This window comes from Triticum urartu, chromosome 3A, assembly GCF_056163025.1.
Source record: "Triticum urartu cultivar PI428250 chromosome 3A, HENAU_Tu73, whole genome shotgun sequence".
Taxonomy (NCBI): Eukaryota; Viridiplantae; Streptophyta; class Magnoliopsida; order Poales; family Poaceae; genus Triticum; species Triticum urartu.
Genome location: NC_141875.1, coordinates 396,672,023 through 396,690,781, shown reverse-complemented (window position 1 = coordinate 396,690,781; position 18,759 = coordinate 396,672,023). Strand labels below are relative to the sequence as shown.

Genomic DNA, 18,759 nt, shown 5'->3' with positions numbered 1-18,759 from the left:
CCTTGGTCTGCATCCTTCTTGGGCTATTTGGGCTTTTGTATTCATAAGTAAGGGCCTATTATCCGAGTTTACATAGCTCAAGTGGGAGAGAGCTGCTTCTGGGAATTTATTCATCCACTCATTAACTAGTGTTCGATCTAGTCGCTCCCTTAATAAGATCTCTATGCCATGTGAACTTGTATCAAGTGTACTCAAAATCTAATAGTTCTCAATCTCCTATCGCCACCATAAAAGCTTGCATGTATTGATGTAGACACGAGTTTCCTCCTCCTTTCTCCAAAGTAAATACAAATTCATTCATATCACCAATTACCAACCAAGGAAGATTATTGACTACATGCAGATCTCTAAGACAAGCCCATGCTTCATGTTTGTTTTCCCATTTTGTCTCTCCATACAAACCTATCATCCGCCAAACATTATTCCGACCCATCGGACCCTGTGCAAGCGGGAGCTACATTCACCGACCTGCCCTTATTCCAACATACACATCTATAGAAAGTTTGTTTTCTATCAGAGGGTAACCATAGCCTCATTATTCTAAAGCAAGAGCAAGTTGCCACTCCTGCCATCACTACACACCACTTCCTTATGATCTATCTTCATACGTCTTCAATCACTTCCGTAGCTTAATCATCCAAATGAGTTTCAGGCAAGAACACAATATCTGGACCTTGTAGCCATTTAATATCCAACAATGCACTTACAACCGGGTTCCTCGAAAGCCTCCGACAACTATAGCTTAGGAATTTCATTGTTCCCGAGCAACTGCCATCCCAAAGGCCGTCGATATAAGGTCTTTTTTTTCTTTTTCTCCCTCACCTCCCCTTCACGTGGTATCACCGATCCTGGAGCATTGATATTTGAAACCATACTATCAAGAGCCAGACCATCATACCCCTTTTGTTTCTTTTCTTTTGCACCTTTTGAGGAGTTGAAGCGGACTCCGATCCATATTCCCACCAAATAAGTCCACTTTTTTGCGACCTTTGATGACACATCCACTAGGATTATAGCTCCAGCCAAGCTTTGTGATTCTCTGACCCTCGAGTTAGAGTTCATAGCCAACCTCTTCTTTGCTGAAGGAACCATACCAGTCATGTTAATATCCTCATGATGGTCATTCTTTTTTCCCATGTCCCGTCAAAAGATTTTGAGGTTCTTTGTATCCAAATTCTGCATTCCATCTCCAGCTACCTTGACCATCATAGGTTTTATCCTCTTCTCTGTTACTACTCCGATTCCGATCTGGAACACCTCCTCTTCCAAAAACCCCTGCCAAAAGGAGCACCTCTCCTTCCTCTTCTGTTACCCCTTCCAGAACCACGACCACCATCCCGATTTCTTCGTTCACCAGCTAGAATAAATTCCCCTTATTCAAACTTGGACACAACACATTATCCCTGTTCCACATTCCTTATATCAATGACCTATAAGTCCATACTGGTTGCAAAAAATTGGTAGCTTCTCGTATTTTACTTGGTACCAGTCCTTTTTCCTAGCCCTAGTAGTCGAAACAAATCTTTCCAATTTTTTATTTACATCCAGATTTACTTTCACATGAACAAAGGGTCCAACATAACTTGTCTGAAGCTGATTTTGCACTTTCAGGATCTTTCCCATCTTTCTACACGTTTCCTTGATCACCGCATCATTCAAATAATTATCTGGCAACTTTAGTACTCTTGCCATACAACATTTTCTCCCCAAAGACACCGATCTAGGGTTCATGAAACCGTCATATTCCATCAAGATCATTGTCCAATTTCTAAACAGGCATGGTCCATTAAGCATTGCCGTGTTCTAGTCCCCAAGCATCCCTGGGTCATTTGAAAAAGAATTATATATACATAGCAAAAGTGTACAAACATCACATGGCATATGTGGTAAGCCATCTTAAAATTTATACATTACAATTATATTTATTTTATAGAAAAAGAAGGTGGGAAATCCGTGGGTCCCGTTGCGTTTCTATACCTTCTCTTTTCTTCTCCCCTTCCTCTCCAGTTCTCCCCTGCACACCCTCCTCGCGCCTCTGCAACTGCAAACTCCAATCTGTTCTCACATCTCTCGCCGCCGCCTCGCCTCACCTTCCCTCCCAAAGCTGCTTCTAGGGTTTCGCCTCGGGTTCCTCCCTTCCGCCTCTCCTCGTCTCGAGCAACTCGCCCGTCCACCCGCTGCCCAGCGGCTGCGTAGACGTCGGTGGCCGCGGCGGCCCAGGCGTAGCCAGAGCTAACTTTTCTCGTGGGCGGCGCTTCGGGGGAAGGGAGGCCGGTCGGCGAGCTGCGGTGGCCATGTCGCAGACGAACTGGGAGGCTGACAAGATGTGAGGATTTTGTTTCTTTTCGTATTCATTCTGTTATTCGAGGCATGTTTTGGCTGGGCGACGTTGTTGTTGCTTAATCTGGGTGGCGATTATTTGAGCAAAAATCACGGGAGGGGCTACGAAGTTTGAACTGAAGTAGACGAGAGGAGACCCGTGGTGCGGTGGTGGCGCGTTTGGCCGCTAGGGTTTCAGGAGTTTTTTTTTTTGCGGGTTTGGTTTGAGCTTTGTTTTACCAGTTGAAGGACCTACTGTTTTGACTATATAGCTCTTCAGTGATAATCTGTCGTGATGATCTCTCAAATATCAGAGAACTGATTTGGAGATTTGAGAACAGCAGGATAACTTGTCCATCAGATTTGAAATACCAGTAGTAATAGTTGACCTATCCATTATGGATATAAGACAAGGGAGTTCGATTTGGTTCATGGGCTGCGGTAATCTTCTTCAGGAAGATAGTATGGAGGGAAGTACCAGCGAATAAGTTGATTCCTTACACATCGATGACTAGATTTGAACTCACATCTGAGTTTCAACATTTCTTGTATGAGGAAGGAGGTGAAATATCTCATTCTGCTTCTGGGAACTAGACCTACTAATACTTTTCATGATTTTTCAGTGTTTCACGGAAACGTGCACTAGCAAACCTAAGCATTTGTCGTGCATAGGATCACTCTAGGTGACGATGTGCTAGTGTTAAAATAAAAGTTGAAGAAACAAAATGAATATACATTGATGCAGCATAAATGTGCCATTCAAGTCTTAATGTTTTATGCCCAAGCTGGTTATTCACCATACTGGTTGCGGGTCTTTTGAATGGTATTGTACTTGTAGTTGAAGAATTGTATTCCCTCTGTCCAGAAATACTTGTTGGAGTAATGGATGTATGTAGACGTATTTTAGTTCTAGATACATCCGTTTTCATCCATTTCTGCTACAAGTAATTCCGGACAGAGGGAGTATGTCTTAGTGCATTTAACCTTCACCCTAAGGACTAATGTTTAACTGCTTGCTGAAACAGGCTCGATGTTTACATATACGACTATTTTATGAAGAGAAATTTGCAGGCAACTGCAAAGGCCTTCCAATCAGAAGGGAAGGTTTCTTCAGATCCAGTTGGTATGTGCTTCTCAGCAAGTTTAACTACTTATGTCCTGGTTTTTGCAACCTTTCCCTTTAAACATTTGTTCATGAAAACTATTGCTCACTTTTTAGGCTGTGTTTCCATGCAGCAATTGATGCACCTGGTGGGTTTCTTTTTGAGTGGTGGTCAGTTTTTTGGGATATATTCATAGCAAGAACAAACGAGAAGCATTCAGATGTTGCAGCGTCATATATTGAGGTAAACAGTTATGCATTTGATTATCCTTATTATGAGGGATCTACTGAAGAAACTTAAAATGAACTAAAAATCCTATGTGACCTGTAATCTGATGTGAAATGTCACTAATTTTAGTCTGCAGGGCCTGCGAGGTCCTTTGGTTTACTACAATTTGTTTGCTGTTACAGCTAAATGACACTTAGGAGGTGTTTGGTTCGTGAGTCAGTAACCAATTTTACTGCAAGGCCTGTGAGGCCCTTTTTGTTTACTAAAATTCGTTTTGTTCATTTTCTATTGCTTTTAAATAACACTTAGGAGGTGATCCATTTACACCGGTGTTTGTTTTGATTGGGTCATAATCAGTTGCCGCAGTATCAGTTCCCGGCCTAGTGGAATTCTGTTTCCGCCCGAGATCCGGTTTAATCGCATCTGAGCTCCTGTAAGAAAAAAAGGAAAATCTCCCATACGAGTTTATCCCCAGGAGACCACGATGTATTCTCCACGATCTCCCCTGGCTACAGGGTGCCAACGTCGCCACAAACCGGTCGCATCATTCTTCCCTTCCATCAAACTGCCAGACCTGATTCATTCTCCATGACCCCCATCTCATGCAATTGGATCTTAGCGACGCCAGAGTTTTGGTCGAGGCATGGGGGAGACGTGAAATCGTGGCTGGGCTGCCACTCAGGAGATCTTTTGGGTTTTGATTGATGCGCTCTAGATTGATTTTTTTTCTAATCTGCTATGTCTTATGAGGGCTGATTCAATTTTTGTTCTTCTCCCACGTTCTATTTTTGTTTTTCTTCCGCAGATGAAATCCCTTCTAATCATTGAATTTTTTGTAAATTGGTGCTGGACGTAAATGATTGAAAATACCAATTTGTATCCTTCGTTGTTTGGTGGTTTGAATTCCATTTGTGGATGTTCTTCCTAGTTGCATCCTACAGGTTAAAGAAGACAGACCTAGCTTTGCAATTAGTTAACGTCATATTTCATGCTAACCAAACAAGATTGAACTTTCTTCCATTCCATTCCATTTACATTAACAGTGTGATACTGTTTTTCAACCACGTTTACCTTCCCATTACTTCTGACGAACTAAACAAGTTCTTAGTTCTTAAACTTCTTGTTACATGTGTTACATCCACTATAGCTGGGAAATTCCGCCGTCGTCACATATGTTTTATTTTACATATTAATAATACAATGTTGTTTTCTATGTTTTCGCTTGTCAAGGCCACTTTGTTGCATATTGATCTAATTAATTGCATTAGAAAATCACAATTTTATTTGTGCTGCATCAATAGCTGTGATTCTGAGGCATCTTTTGTCCTGGATTGGTAGTTCTAACTCAGCTAGAATGTGCTGCTCTCTTTTCAGACGCAGCTCATGAAAGCCCGGGACCAACAACAGCAGTTACCTCAACAGCGGCAGCAGCAACCACAGCATATACAAATGCAACAAATGTTGTTACAAAGAGCCGCACAACAGCAGCAGCAGCAACATCAGCAGCAGCAGCACCAACATCAGCAGCACCAACAGCAGCAACAGCAGCAGCAGCAGCAGCAACAGCAGCAGCAGCAACAGCAGCAGCAGCAGCAGCGTAGAGATGATTCTTATCTTCTTAATGGTACTTCAAGTGGACTTTCTGGAAACAATCCTTTAATGCGACAAAACCAAAGTACCGCAAATGTTATGGCGACCAAAATGTATGAGGAGAGGTTAAAGTTGCCTTCCCAGAGAGACTCTTTGGAAGACACATCTATGAAGGTATCACTGTAGTTACATCCATTGTTCTAAATTCTTTTAGTTGACTCTAAAAGGTTTCCATTTATGTTTTCCTCAAAAGAAAAATAAGTTCATTTGTTATTACTTGTTATGACATTGAAACTTTCGGTTGCAGCAAAGGTATGGAGAAAATGCTGGGCAACTACTTGATCCGAATGAAACATCACTGCTGAAAGCAGCTGCAAGTGGACAATCCTCAGGGTACTCGCTGAACTTGTAAATTATGAAGTGCTTTAACAAAAAATGTTCTGCATACAGAAGTAGCTGATGACATTTTAGCATTCTTGTTAAAAGTTACAAAATCATCATTTAGATGCCACACTTAGACTTGCTGGTGTGGCTGGCTATCCTTGCTGCCTTCTCCTTAGAGCCTAGATGTTAATAATCCTGGACGTGCATCAATTGTAAGGTTTTCAATGTGTATGGAGTGTAGATGCGTACGCCCTATGAAAGTAGTTTCCGGGGGAAAATCTGAGAAGGAGAGGAAATTTGGAAATGGAAATTTGCAAAACGGAAACGGGAACATAATTTTTTATGCGGAAACGGAAACAAAAACAGAAGGGCATTTTCCGACGGAACAGACATGGAAACGGAACTCTCCGTTTCCGTGAATATAGAATTTCCGTTCTTACTATGGGCCTATGGCTGTTTTGTAGCTCAGCCACCAAACAACACACAATGACACAGCGAGCAGAATGGCTCAACTTCTACTACCACACACGTACTCAAATAGACCCTATACGCAATTTTCCAGTACTACTACAATACTATGCTAATTCACTAACCTAATTATGGGTGTGTTTGGTTTGTGCCTCAGCTAGCCCCACCAAAATATTGGCATGACCAAAGCAAGGGCATGACCAAAATTTTGGTAAGGTGTTGTTGTTTGGTTTATAGCCATTGTTACATGCTAATTTTTTGGCAAAATTGCTAGACTTTCGTTTGGTTTGGAGCCAACTGGGTTAGTGCATGGCAACATGTGCTGGGTTAGTCCTTAGTTTGATTCTAGTTTACTTTCAATCTTCAGCTAATAAAACAGTGAGACACATAAAACACTACATGGCCTTCCCGTAATAAGAAAAAAAAGAAGGAAAAAACGAAAAGTATTAATAGGGCCAACGGGACTAAAGTCCACGACATTGCAAACGCAAGTATACCCGGGATAACAAGAAAAAAGGAAACACAATTAGGAAACAAATTGCTGTAATTAGTAAGAGGTGAGGGCTGCTTTGGATTACGGAGGCGGGACGGGCATGCACGGCGCGCGTGGATCGAATCTCACACAGAAAAAAGTGCTGCAGATAATTACGGAGGCAAACACCCAATATAATCAGGTAGTTATGCGATGGCGCATGATTCAGTTAGCGTTTATCTGTCCGGATAATACGCCTGCCAATCGAACAAAGCGTACTCATGAAGTATGAAAGAGAGGGCACCGAAGTCGCCAATTTTTTGGCGAGCGTTTTCTGCGCCGACGGCGCGCCAACGAATTGGCGAGAATAACATGGGAAGACCCAGGGCGTGCTGGGCAAGCCAAAGTTTTGGCATCAATCCAAACGTTAGCCAAATCATACGGGCACGCCAATATTTTGGTGTGGTTGTTGTTGGTTGTAAAGCAAACACACCCTATATTACTTTGTAGCCATGTTAACAATCGATCAATTTATGGTTAAAGCGTGTTTAAGTTCCAATCAACACCTGCTTTTGTTGCCGTGTCCACTCCGCATTTGTTCCCGCTAGTAACTGTTTCCATATTCATTTCTGGGGTTTCTGTATCCGTTTCCGCTTCCGCAAAAAAAAAACGAAAACAAATGTGGTAGCACCCAGTTCCGTCCGTTTCTGTTCCGTTTTCATCCCTATATGGAAGCACATACTGTTTCTTTATTAGTCAGACCAAATGATATATTTTATTCCGTTTTTTTTAATATGTTAACATTTGCCCCCTATATAGGCAAATTTTGCATGGTTCCATTGGTGGTTTGTCGGGCACTATGCAACAAATTCAGGGTAGAAGCCCCCAACTTCCAGGGCATGCTCAGGTTAGTCCCTTGTGTCTTCCTGATTTATCTATTATCTGTCAGCCCTAACTATACTCAGCTGTGAAAACAAGAAAAAACTATTTATGTGTTCTTTTAGCAGAGTATCAAGACAGAGATAAATCCCATTTTGACACCTAGAGCTGCTGGTCCTGAGGGGTCATTCATGGGTCTACAAGGTAATATTATTATTCTGCTCCAATGAATTACTATTCTCCACTACTCACGTCATTTTATTTTTCATTTTTCCCACTATTCTTATTTCCAATTTTGTATTTATCTTAGTTGGGTGACCAGTTTTGTGAGGCTAATTTAGATGCATTCTTAACAGGATCTAATCAAGCTGCCAATAATTTGACTCTCAAAGGATGGCCACTCACAGTAAGGGTTTAGTTTATGACAAAATTTTACTATTTTGTGCTTCTTCATCAGTGTTGTATTCAGGGTTCAAATTTGTTGCGGGAGATTTCAGGCCTAAGGGTTTTCTGTATAAAGTGTCTGAATTTAATTTCAGGCCTAAATCTTTTTTAAAATTGAAACGGATTTTTTTCCAGTTACGACAGTAACCAGTCAAAAACTGCAAGGGCCCCAACTTGAATCCTACTCCCTCCGTTCGGAATTACTTGTCTCGGAAATGGGTGTATCTAGAACTAAAATACGTCTAGATACATCCATTTCTGCGACAAGTAATTCCGAACGGAGGGAGTAGTTATGTACACTCCACTTATGATTAATGTCCTTCTATTCAGTATTGATTCAGCTTAGACTGAATTCCCCTACGTTGATGAAACCTGACGATTATTTTATGGGACACACACTTGCCATAGTTGGTAATAGCATAGTATTTTTTGTAGTACTTAACTGACCAAGGGAAGCATCTAAATTTGCGTTGATCTGTTTTGTGTTTACCTGGTACATTATGACCATGTCTGTTCTTTCTTCTGTTGATTTGCACAATTTGATATTGCCCTAGCGGATCTCACCTTTATGCTATCATATCCCGGACCTTGTCTATGGCTCTCTCTGACCCCTCTCTTAAGTAATTTTGTGTGGTTTACGTACAGTTAAAATATAGTGGTATCACAGACAATGTCATTGCAAGCAAGTTGTGGAACAAAGGCTAGTTTTGTACTCCCTCTGTTTCATAATGTTGGGCATATATATTTTCTGTTTTATAATGTTGGGCATATAGTTTTTTCGGAAAGTCAAACCTCACAAATTTTGACCAAGTTTGTGGTGAAAAACATTTACATCTAGAATGCCAAACATATACCATTAGATTCATCATACGATGTAGTTTCATATTTTATACATTTGGTATTGTAGATATAAATAGTTTCTCTATAAACTTGGTCAAAGTTTGGAAAGTTTGACTTTTCAAAAAATCTATATCGCACTACATTATGGAACGGAGGGAGTATTTCTTTTCCAATATAATGTCAAATAGCAAATATGTGATTTGACATCTGCTAGTAAGGATGCTAAATTTTAACCTTGTTTTGACATGCATTCTGCTTTGTTTATTTCAGCAGGGACTTGAGCAACTTCGGTCTGGAATTCTACAGCAGAAGTCATTCATGCAGAATCAACATCAATTGCAACAACAGATCCAATTTCTGACTCCACAACAACAGCAGCAGCTTGCGTTGCAGGCGCAGCAAAATATGGCTTCCCCAACATCTAGTGATGTTGACAGCAGAAGATTGAGGATGATGTTTAACAACAGGAATGTAGTTCTTGGGCGGGATGGGCAGACCACAAGCGGTGGAGATATCATTCCAAATATTGGCTCTCCTAGTCAAAGTGGTGGTGATATAGACATGCTAATAAAGGTAGACCTTTTCATTTTTAACCGAGTGTTCATTTTCTTGTATTTTCTCCACTAACAGGTTTAATTTTTCTCCTCGGTGAAATTTTATCTTTATTTTTTAATCGTGTCGAGTGCTTATTGTATGAGGTAAGGCAACTCCTGTTCCATGATAGATGGGGGGTTTGATCATAGAAGATAGAACATCATGGCAAAATGTCATCATCTCAATCTGTTCATAACGTATTTTTGTTGCCTGATATCATATTTTGGCATTTTCTGCAATGACAAAACAATGAATGTGAGTTATTTTATATTCGCCATTTTACCTGATTGCCTAAACATCTAATTCCCCATAAGGTGTTTGGCATGGTAAGGCCAATATTTTAATAGTGCAAAGACAACTCATAATGTTCATAATTTTTTCTAGCTCCTGGATTTTTACTTTTATGGTATTGATTTTGCGGTTCTCTATCTTCCAAGTCTGTTTTATTCCACTCATATGTGTTATGCTTCCCTTTTGATATAAGATGACCTAATTTTATGTTACATTTGTCTTTGATGATTCAACTTGTAGATATGCCTTTGGGTTATTCTTCTAGCCTTTTTTTTTCTGCTGCCATGTTCTTATGTAGAATTTTCTGTTTAGTAGAAGAAAATTGCTAATGCACACCACCACCAGCAGCAACAGCAACAACTATTACAACAACAAAGCAATAGCCAACAGCAGCACCATCAGGCTGTCTCCAGTCAGCAGTCTCAAAGCTCAAATCAGCTTCTCCAACAAGAAAAGCCAGGAACTGGAAATATGCCTGTTGATGGGGGCATGCCGAATTCTTTTGGGGCCACCGATCAAGTAAACTTTTGCAGCACACAAATGCCTTTTATGATTATTTTGCATTAATCATTAAACCTAAAGTCCTCCTGTTTATAGTATACATAAGTTCTGAATGTGCTGATAACTTTCTTTCAAATCTTCCTGCCAAATAATGTATTTTCACACAATATAATATTAGTAATAACTGAGCTAAGTTTGCTGTGGTACATGATCTGGCCATGCCTACACCACTGTGTCTAGCTCCATGATCCATCTTCTAGGGTTTATAAAAACATACAATTGTATTCTTTGCTCTGCACTACAGTTCATTTATCTATAGCACTAAATCAACTGAGCTGTTACTGCTCCTTGTTTCCCTTACTGTTACTCTTGATCTTCCATTTTTTGTCGTTGTTGATGGGTTTAGATCTACTTCCCAGCAGTGACAAAAATATGACCAACCAGCTAGACCTCATCAGACTGGTAAAATTATATCAGTCCAGAAAGTGGTGCTTTCAGACTAGTAAAGATGTAGTGCAGAGCAAAGAATACTGTAAAAGTATATCAGTCCGGAAAGTGGTGCTTTCAGACTAGTAAAGATGTAACATGATATTAGTGTTCATATAACACCAGAGAAATACAGTACTTCGACAAGCAAATGTGTAAAGAAAACATAGCAAACTGAAATGGATCATAGGAGACTTTCGGTAACCTCTTGGTTATAGGCTACCGGTCTCTCCCCGGTCAACTTTAAAAAATCGTTGTTTCATTTTTGCCTCCCACTGCTTTAGATTAGTGAAGTGACCGATACACTAGTTCTCAGTTTATTTACACAAACAATACTATTTGTTGTTCAGTCAACGAAGAAAAGAAAGAAGCCTGGCTCTTCCTCGGGTAGAGCTAATAGTTCAGGAACTGGAAATACTGCTGGCCCGTCTCCAGGTTCTGCACCCTCGACACCTTCCACTCATACACCAGGAGATCCGATGCCAGTACCACAACTTCAGCAGAATGGTGTTTCAGCAAAACCCTTGGCAATGTTTGGCTCTGATGGCACTGGAAGCTTGACATCTACCGCAAACCCACTGGTATTCATATGTTTGATCGATTTTTTCTTTCTTTTTGGCAGTATAATAATAAAAATGCTTCATTACAGGGTGATGTGGACCGTTTGCTGGAAGAAGGATTGGATGAAAATGTTGAATCTTTTCTGTCACAGGATGACATGGATCCCAGGGATACCTTGGGACGCTGCATGGATGCCAGTAAAGGTATGCTTTTTAGTCCTGCTGATAACTGGTCCTTGTCAAGCTCAATCTGTGTATTCTGTTACTTGTGACCGAGGTAATGTAGCTTGATAAATAGCCCTCATTGCTGATCGCATACCTATTTTCGGTACATTGTCCACAATCCTTATTCTAAGAACCACAGTGCTAAAGATAGCCAGATGTCGTGGCTGCTAGGTATTGTGTAGACATAGGTTGAGTCGAGAGAATAACTGGCAGAGTTTAAATTGCTTGTTCTTGCTTGCCTCAAACATAGATACATGGCATCCTTATATAGTTGGATGCTAAGGCCCTTTTCCTCCCATAAACAATATGGGCTCCTAATAATCTAGATTCCTTTATTAATCCTGAGCTTCATAATACATTACTGTTTCCTAAAAGCACCCCTCTTGGTTTGCTTGCTGTTGCATGTCCTTGATCATGTGATCTCCTGCTACTGTTGACCATCTTGCTAGTTCGCTACCACTGAAGTACAAGATATACTAACGTCGACCCCTCCCCCTCCCCCCCTCCTCCTCCCAAGTGGTAGGCATCAAGGTCCAAGGTGTGCGGTGCACAGAAGTAGTTGTGCCCCGTGGCTACTTCTCAACAATGTCACCATTGATAAAGTCATGGGGCCTTGGTTCCATATGGGAAGGGGGAGAGTATTTTTGGCATCTCTTTATTCTAAAACTGACTCCTAATGCAGCATCCGCGTTAAGCCACATCACCACTTTAAAAAGAACAGTCGTCGGACTATATCGAGAATTAATCAAGTCAGTTAGATCTTATGGGTTGGGGCCTACGAACAACATGTCCTTTGATTAAAAGACACATTTGTTGGTGAAGATGTCCCTTGTTTAAAATATATCTACTCATGGGACACGACCATTGATGAAAAGATGTCCCTTCGTGGAGAGGCGTTTCTCTTGGTGAAATGATACCTCTTCGTGGAAAGACATTAGGAAAGAATCAAAAGAAGCAGAACGATTGTTGGATTAACACGTCACAAAATTCAGGTTGTAACTTCACGAATGATGCTACCACTGAAATTGCCTTAGCTGTGCCAAAGTTTAACATTTTCATTTGTTTATGCACTTAAACAATGATTGAAATTTGTGAGTATGCTTAAAAATATATTCAAATTTCATATACACGCATTTTAAAATAAACTTGTCCGCAGCAAAGCGCAGGCTTCACACTAGTTAGATCCTCAAGCTGTCGTCTAATCTTGAAATTAAATGCGATTGTGATATAACATGCAAAGGTGTGCAGGATAGGGACCTGTGATATGATCATACCACTTTAGGGAACTATATGCAAATCCTCTCCGTAAGAAATGTCTTGACATCAAATTTATGCCTTGTTCCATGTAAGGGAGCTCCTGCTTGCTTGCACCTATACTTTATGGACATTCAAATCTAGCTATCTTAGCAAAGGAAGTGACATTCAAATCTACCGGTTTTTCTTCTTCAGCCTTCTCACCCAGCGTTGTCATTGACACGTTTTTGCGGTCCCTGTTTTTGAGATCCTCAATGACTACCACCAGAAAGGGAATGTGCCAACCATTCTTATTTGAGATAAGTGTCTCCACTATAGCACTAACGATCCTAGACAACAGAGCAAGCTTGATTGGAGCTATGATCTATTTATAAAGGATCCCTTCCACTCTTGTGTGGAAAGATCCTTCTTCGTTCAGTCCAGTCTGATTTAAAACGTTTTGTAGTATTTAAAGGGGCTGTTGTTAGGGCCATTCCTTATTATACCGGCAGATGACAGTTATCTGTATTTAGAAATGATAAAGAATATGGGTGTGATTGTTATCACAATGGAGTGATTGAGTAATCAGCCCTGTAGGTTCCTCTCTATTTAGATAGACCCCATCGACATGGCCATTCCCTTCTCCTGGTAGCAAAAACCCATTAGAGGTCTGATTCTCAAAAGAAAACAGACCAGAAACTCGAAACTGTTCCTACTTGCCACGTGGCTTTATCAATATTAGTTTAAAAGTAGGAAAAAAGGTGTCAAAAGTAGAAGTATCATAAATTCTTAAGGCGTCCAACTGCTGCAATCTTCTCAAGATCTGTTTGTTGCAGGGTTTGGCTTTGCTGAGGTTGCAAAAGCACGTGCAAGTGCAAGTAAAGTTGTTTGTTGCCACTTCTCATCCGATGGCAAATTGCTTGCTACTGGTGGTCATGATAAAAAGGTGTGGCTGTTGATGCAGAAGTAGCTATATTCTACCATTGTCAGAAAACCTTCAATCACACACCTGCTCCTCTGCAGGTTCTTTTATGGTGTACAGATCCCCTGAAGCCTAAATCCTCGTTAGAAGAGCATTCATTTTTGATAACCGATGTTCGATTTAGCCCAAGCATGTCCCGCCTTGCTACATCTTCCTTTGACAAAACCGTACGGGTTTGGGATGCTGACAATGTATACTCCTTAGCATCTGTTTCCTCCTTTGTATACTCCTTAGCATTTGTTTCCTCCTTTCAATGTATTTGTCGTATGAAGATATTGCATTAGAAACTGCTGCAATCTTAGTTTGTTGTGACTAACTGATTTGACTGTGCAGACTGACTATTCGCTCCGTACTTTCACGGGTCATTCAGCATCTGTGATGTCACTTGATTTTCACCCCAATAAAGAAGATATTATTTGCTCCTGTGATAGTGATGGGGAAGTCCGCAGTTGGAGCATTAACAATGGTAGCTGCCTGACCTGTGTCAAGGTTTTTAAGGTATTTGTCTATTCAGTTCTGATTTTCACATACCGCACAATTTTCTGCTCAAACAATTATTTTTTTGATGGTTTTCTCTCATATTGTTATCTTCGCAGGGAGGTGCCACTCAGATGAGATTTCAACCCCGCAAAGGAAAATATCTAGCAGCTGCATCAGAGAAGGCTATCTACATACTTGATGGGGAGACACAGCATGCTTGTAGAAGCCCTTTACAGGTTTGTTACCAAAAGATCAGCTACAAAATTTGCTGAGAGCATTTAAGAACGCATTTACATCTGTCTCATAAGAGCATCTCCAAAAAACGATTATAGGGTAGGAGAGAGAAGGTTTTTGGGCATCGTGGCTGTTGTTGCTTTTCCAGATGACAAAAAATTGGAAAGCAAATGAAACATGAGATCCAATGGTGGGGAGGCGGAGCTGACGGCTGCCGGGAGCCGAGCTTGACTTCGACCGGCGGAGGTTGCCGGGGCCGAGATGGTCGCCGGGCCGCCTAGGACAGGAGATGGGAGGCACCAGGAGCCGGGGGGAGCGGCCAACTCCGGCGTTGGCGCGCCGAAAGCTTCGAAAGGGTCTGGCAGCTTGGCGGTGGTCTGGCCGCTTGATTGGAGGTCGCCCGGCTGCTAATCGACCTCGGCGGCCAATGGTGGAGCGACGGTGACAATCTCCGGTGGTGGAGGGGGCGGGAGGAATGGCCAGAATCGGTGGCAGCGGCTGGGGTCGTGGCGGTTATCTTGGCCGACGAGAATGAGCGGTGGGGTGGCTCTGGGGCTGGGACTCCGTTGCGGGACTGGCGGCGAGAATATGTCGGAACCGGGCGATGGTCAGGCGACGGGGAAGTTTCAGCGTGGCAGTTAGGTTCCCGCTGCAGTGTTTTGGTATTGGACAGCCGGTAGAGGTTTTTGGGCAGCACTTGGGGCTGAAGTTTTGGGCTGCCCACAATTTTTTGCATCATCAAATAGAGATACATCATCTGCTGGAGCTGGTTCTTTGGCCCAAAGTGCCCCAAACGGCAGTTGTTTGGGCACTGGCTGTTTTTCATCAGCTGTTGTAGAACTCATTACTGTGCAAGTTATGCTGTGCCATGTCTTTAGTTTCTGCAGTAGTAAAAGCATACCAATTGTCTAAGATAGCAGTGGACAAAGAAGGTTCACTATATGCTCTTGGCACTAGGAGGCTTTAATCAGTAGATTTGACGAAACCGAAATATGTTTACACCTTTCTGTAGAATTGTATTCCTTGGTCCAAGAGTTTCCATTTGACCTGCTAGGTAACAAACGGAGCATGGTAGTGTCCATTAGGTAGACACTGCATGATCAGACCAGTGCACCCAGAATAAGTTCCTCTTTGCTAATAATCATCTCCTATACTCCCTCCGTTCGGAATTACTTGTACGTCTAGATACATCCATTTCCGCGACAAGTAATTCCGAACGGAGGGAGTATATATCAAAGGCATCAAAGATTATGATTCAAATGGTATTTCTTCTAGGGATTTTATGAACCTTAATTATGTTAAGTTGTATGTTTCTTCCATCTCAAAAAAGAAGTTGCAAGTATCTTGTGGTCCAGTGGTGGTGGATTTTTGAGTGGGAAGTTCTGTTCATGTATGCAGGGTCATACAAAGGACATTCAGTCAGTTTGTTGGGACTCTGCGGGTGACTATCTTGCTTCTGTTAGTGAAGATGCTGTCAGAATATGGTCATTTACTTCTGGGCAGGATGGTGAATTTGTGAATGAGTTGAACTGCAGTGGGAACAAGTTTCAAACATGTGTTTTCCATCCAGCTCACCCTTCTTTGCTAGTCATTGGTTGTTATGAGGTAAGTTTCGAAAGTGCCCTTTGAATCCTGAGCCCAAATGCCCCTCTATGAACAGGAAAAAAATAAATAGAAAATTAATTGAATTTGGGCTTGATCTTAGTCTTCTTCCTTCATGCACATTTTGGTGATGAAGTCACATTCGTGGAGGTCTGGGCAAAAATAACAAAATAGCACTCTAAAATGCTTTAAAAAATAGTCCTTTTGGAGCATCAATTTTGTTTTTTTCACCTAGCGCAGTAGAAATGCTTTTTCAACTTCACTGTTCATGAGGGTGCATTTGAGCTTAAGCGAAGAAATTCCATTTTGTGAGCATGCTGATAGTGTGTGTTGCTATACTCTGCGGTGCAGTCCTTGGAACTTTGGGACATCAGGGAGAAGAATGCCATGACCTTGAACAATGCTCATGACGGTTTAATTGCAGCCCTAGCAGCATCGAGCGCAACAGGCAAGGTTGCCTCAGTTAGTCATGACAGGCTTGTCAAGCTCTGGAAATGACTTGTAAAATAGTGACTGTTGTTTGTCGACTTTTACATTCTGTTGCTAGATTTTATAGAGAACAGGATGGTTCAGATAACCACATGACAAGGAGGTACTATCTAACAAAAGGCAGGTTTGCGATTTGTGGTTGTCTTAGTTGTATCTTGTATGCTGCTTCTCATGTTTGTAACTCGTTATAGAATGGGCTGTTTGCCTGCTGTTACAATGAGGACTTTGTGCTGATTAAAAGTTACAGAACTACCCTTGCCGTCCCATGTATGCCCTTTTGGAAGTCACCGTCCTGAAGCCCTGTATCGATTAAGAAAAACCGAGTAAAAATTAAGGCTGTCGAAGTGTTGCGTGATAGGCCAGGCTGTCGAAGTGTTGCGTGATAGGCCGCAACGTATGGGTCGAGAGCAAGGTAGCTTTGATTTTGCTGACAAGTAGGAAGTCGCAATGCTTGCGCCGACCTAGGGTAGGCCGATGCATCAACTGGAGAGTATGCCTAACGCACGCACGGTACAACAACTTCACTTTCACTAGTCTAGAGACTTGGACCATGTTGTGTGGGGCTAGTAGTTTTGGTGCCCCATGCCTTTCCCTAAGAAAAAGCAGCATCGATGGGGCCACGAGCCATCGATCTTCCAGACGGTCCCTCTGACCGCTCTACGTGTTCCCTCCCCACCAATAAAGCGCTGCACACTGGACGCACTCCCATTGGTCCAAAATCCTCACCCCCACTCTACCCACCCGACCACCGCCACCTTTACCCGCAGCAACAACACACGCAAAACCTCAAACTTCGTCCTACAGACATGTGGACCTCATAGCTCGGTCGGGCCCACGTCTCAGTGAGGTGCGCGTGCTTGTACTTGTGGCCGAAGCGAATCACGCCTTTTGCGCTCTCTTGCGTTCTACGGATGGGGCAGCAAGCAAGGGACACGTCGCGCTAGCGCTAGTACAAATCTCTTCTCTTACTGGCTAGTCTGGTACTCCTAGCAGATATTTAATCCGTTTGCGTGCCACGGCAGCCATGGCGAGCGCGCCCAATGGGGTCGCGGCCTTTCACGTGCTGCCGCTGCCCGTCGGGGGCCAGGTGGTGTCGCGAGACCAATCATATCCCGCTCCCACTCGCGACACCTGTGCTCCCTGACGCGTGTCCCTTGCGCGTCCTTGTATAAAACCAACCTGCTTGCCGCCGTGGTCTACTCGCACCGCGCCGAGAAAGTAGCACTCAGCGTAACTGAGACTAGTCGCTGCCGTTCTCTTCTGCTTCCACCGAGGCGTCTGGTGTATGATGGAGAGGAAGGGAGGGTGCTGCTTGGCGCCGAGGTACGCAGCCGGGGCCCAGGCAGGCCAGGGGTGGCACATGGGAAGGGCCATGCTGAAGTTTAGGCCCATCGCGCCAAAGCCGGCGGCGATGGCGCCTGCGCCGATGCCGGCCGTGCCGGCTGGGAAGGGGAAGGGGAGACGGAAGGCGGTTGCAGGGCCAGGGGGTACCGGGAGGAGGGGACGGAAGCCCAAGAAGCAGGCCACGGTGGCTGCACCGACGACGCAAAAGTTGGACTACGTGCAGGACAAGCCTTTGTCCTCGCCGTCCTCCTCCTCGTCGGGGATGACGTCCGTCGACTCGTCGCCTCCTCCACCCCTGCCGCTCATGCCTGTGCTGCCGGCAGAGGAGGGGTTCGGTGGGGCGGCGCCGGTGGCGAATCTGGCGCCTGCCCACGTTGCCGGACTGGTCCTGCCGCCGCAGGCGCTGCGGCAAGCGGTGTCCTGGGTGACGGTTGAGGACGTCACAGGCATCTGGCGCGACGGCGAGGCGCCGTACGCTGCGGCCTGCGGCGGCGACGAGGCCCCAACGTTCGTGTCCGACCAGTGCGGCCGCGTCACGTGGACAAACGTGGCTTTCAACCGGGCAGTGTCCGGTAGGGAGGACGTAGACGCAGCCATGGCCCCGTCGGCGGCCGCTTCCGAGGTGCGGGTGGTGCTCGCCGCCAAGGATGGCGCCCCCGTGCCGGCGTGGGGCTCCTGTGCCGGTTTCACCTGTCGGGTGCGCGTCCCGTACGCATGCCCTCGCCGAGGTTCCCTCGTGGCCCCGTGCGACGTGTGGCGGCTAGACGCTGGCGGCTACCTCTGGCGGCTCGACCTTCAGGCCACCCTCAGCCTCTCCCTCGGCGGCTTCATTTGACTGCGTACGCATTCCATGTACGGAGACGTATGAACCAATCAAAATCATGTGTTAGTCTGCGCTATGATTATGGTATTGATTTAGCGGTCATGACTCATTACCGGATTTGGTATACTCTTATTATGAACTGAACTGTAGAGTAGTTTAAGAAGAGGGGTAGAGATGCAAGTGCAAAA

The 18,759-nt window shown here is 43.6% G+C and overlaps 2 protein-coding genes across 7 annotated transcripts; both read left to right on the top strand.

Moving 5' to 3' along the window:
• The first annotated feature begins 1,991 nt into the window (after positions 1–1,991).
• LOC125544196 (transcriptional corepressor LEUNIG) lies at positions 1,992–16,656 on the top strand. 6 transcript variants are annotated; one of them, XM_048707788.2, is made up of 18 exons: positions 1,992–2,326; positions 3,345–3,442; positions 3,556–3,665; positions 5,025–5,414; positions 5,548–5,633; positions 7,384–7,471; positions 7,572–7,647; positions 7,800–7,849; positions 9,001–9,300; positions 9,961–10,131; positions 10,950–11,180; positions 11,249–11,363; positions 13,454–13,563; positions 13,641–13,790; positions 13,933–14,097; positions 14,196–14,315; positions 15,712–15,918; positions 16,267–16,656. In XM_048707788.2, exons 1-18 carry the CDS (start codon positions 2,295–2,297, stop codon positions 16,411–16,413), a joined length of 2,646 nt encoding a protein of 881 aa, XP_048563745.2. In that variant the 5' UTR covers positions 1,992–2,294; the 3' UTR covers positions 16,414–16,656. The 6 variants fall into 6 exon arrangements, with proteins under 6 accessions (XP_048563745.2, XP_048563744.2, XP_048563743.2 ...); XM_048707787.2 differs by having other exon boundaries at positions 7,569–7,647; positions 8,998–9,300; XM_048707786.2 differs by having other exon boundaries at positions 1,993–2,326; positions 9,928–10,131.
• An 863-nt stretch (positions 16,657–17,519) lies between these two features.
• On the top strand, positions 17,520–18,680 carry LOC147979830 (uncharacterized). The gene has a single exon (XM_087547195.1). It carries the CDS (start codon positions 17,690–17,692, stop codon positions 18,581–18,583), a length of 894 nt encoding a protein of 297 aa, XP_087403321.1. The 5' UTR covers positions 17,520–17,689; the 3' UTR covers positions 18,584–18,680.
• Positions 18,681–18,759: the final 79 nt, after the last annotated feature.

Coding starts and splice junctions, on each gene's coding strand:
- LOC125544196 (XM_048707782.2), top strand. CDS start 2,295: ATGTCGCAGACGAACTGGGAGGCTGACAAGAT. Junction 7,850..8,997: donor TCAAAGGATGGCCACTCACA/GTAAGGGTTTAG, acceptor TGTTTATTTCAG/CAGGGACTTGAGCAACTTCG. Junction 10,132..10,949: donor CTTTTGGGGCCACCGATCAA/GTAAACTTTTGC, acceptor TTTGTTGTTCAG/TCAACGAAGAAAAGAAAGAA.
- LOC147979830 (XM_087547195.1), top strand. CDS start 17,690: ATGATGGAGAGGAAGGGAGGGTGCTGCTTGGCGCCGAGGTACGCAGCC.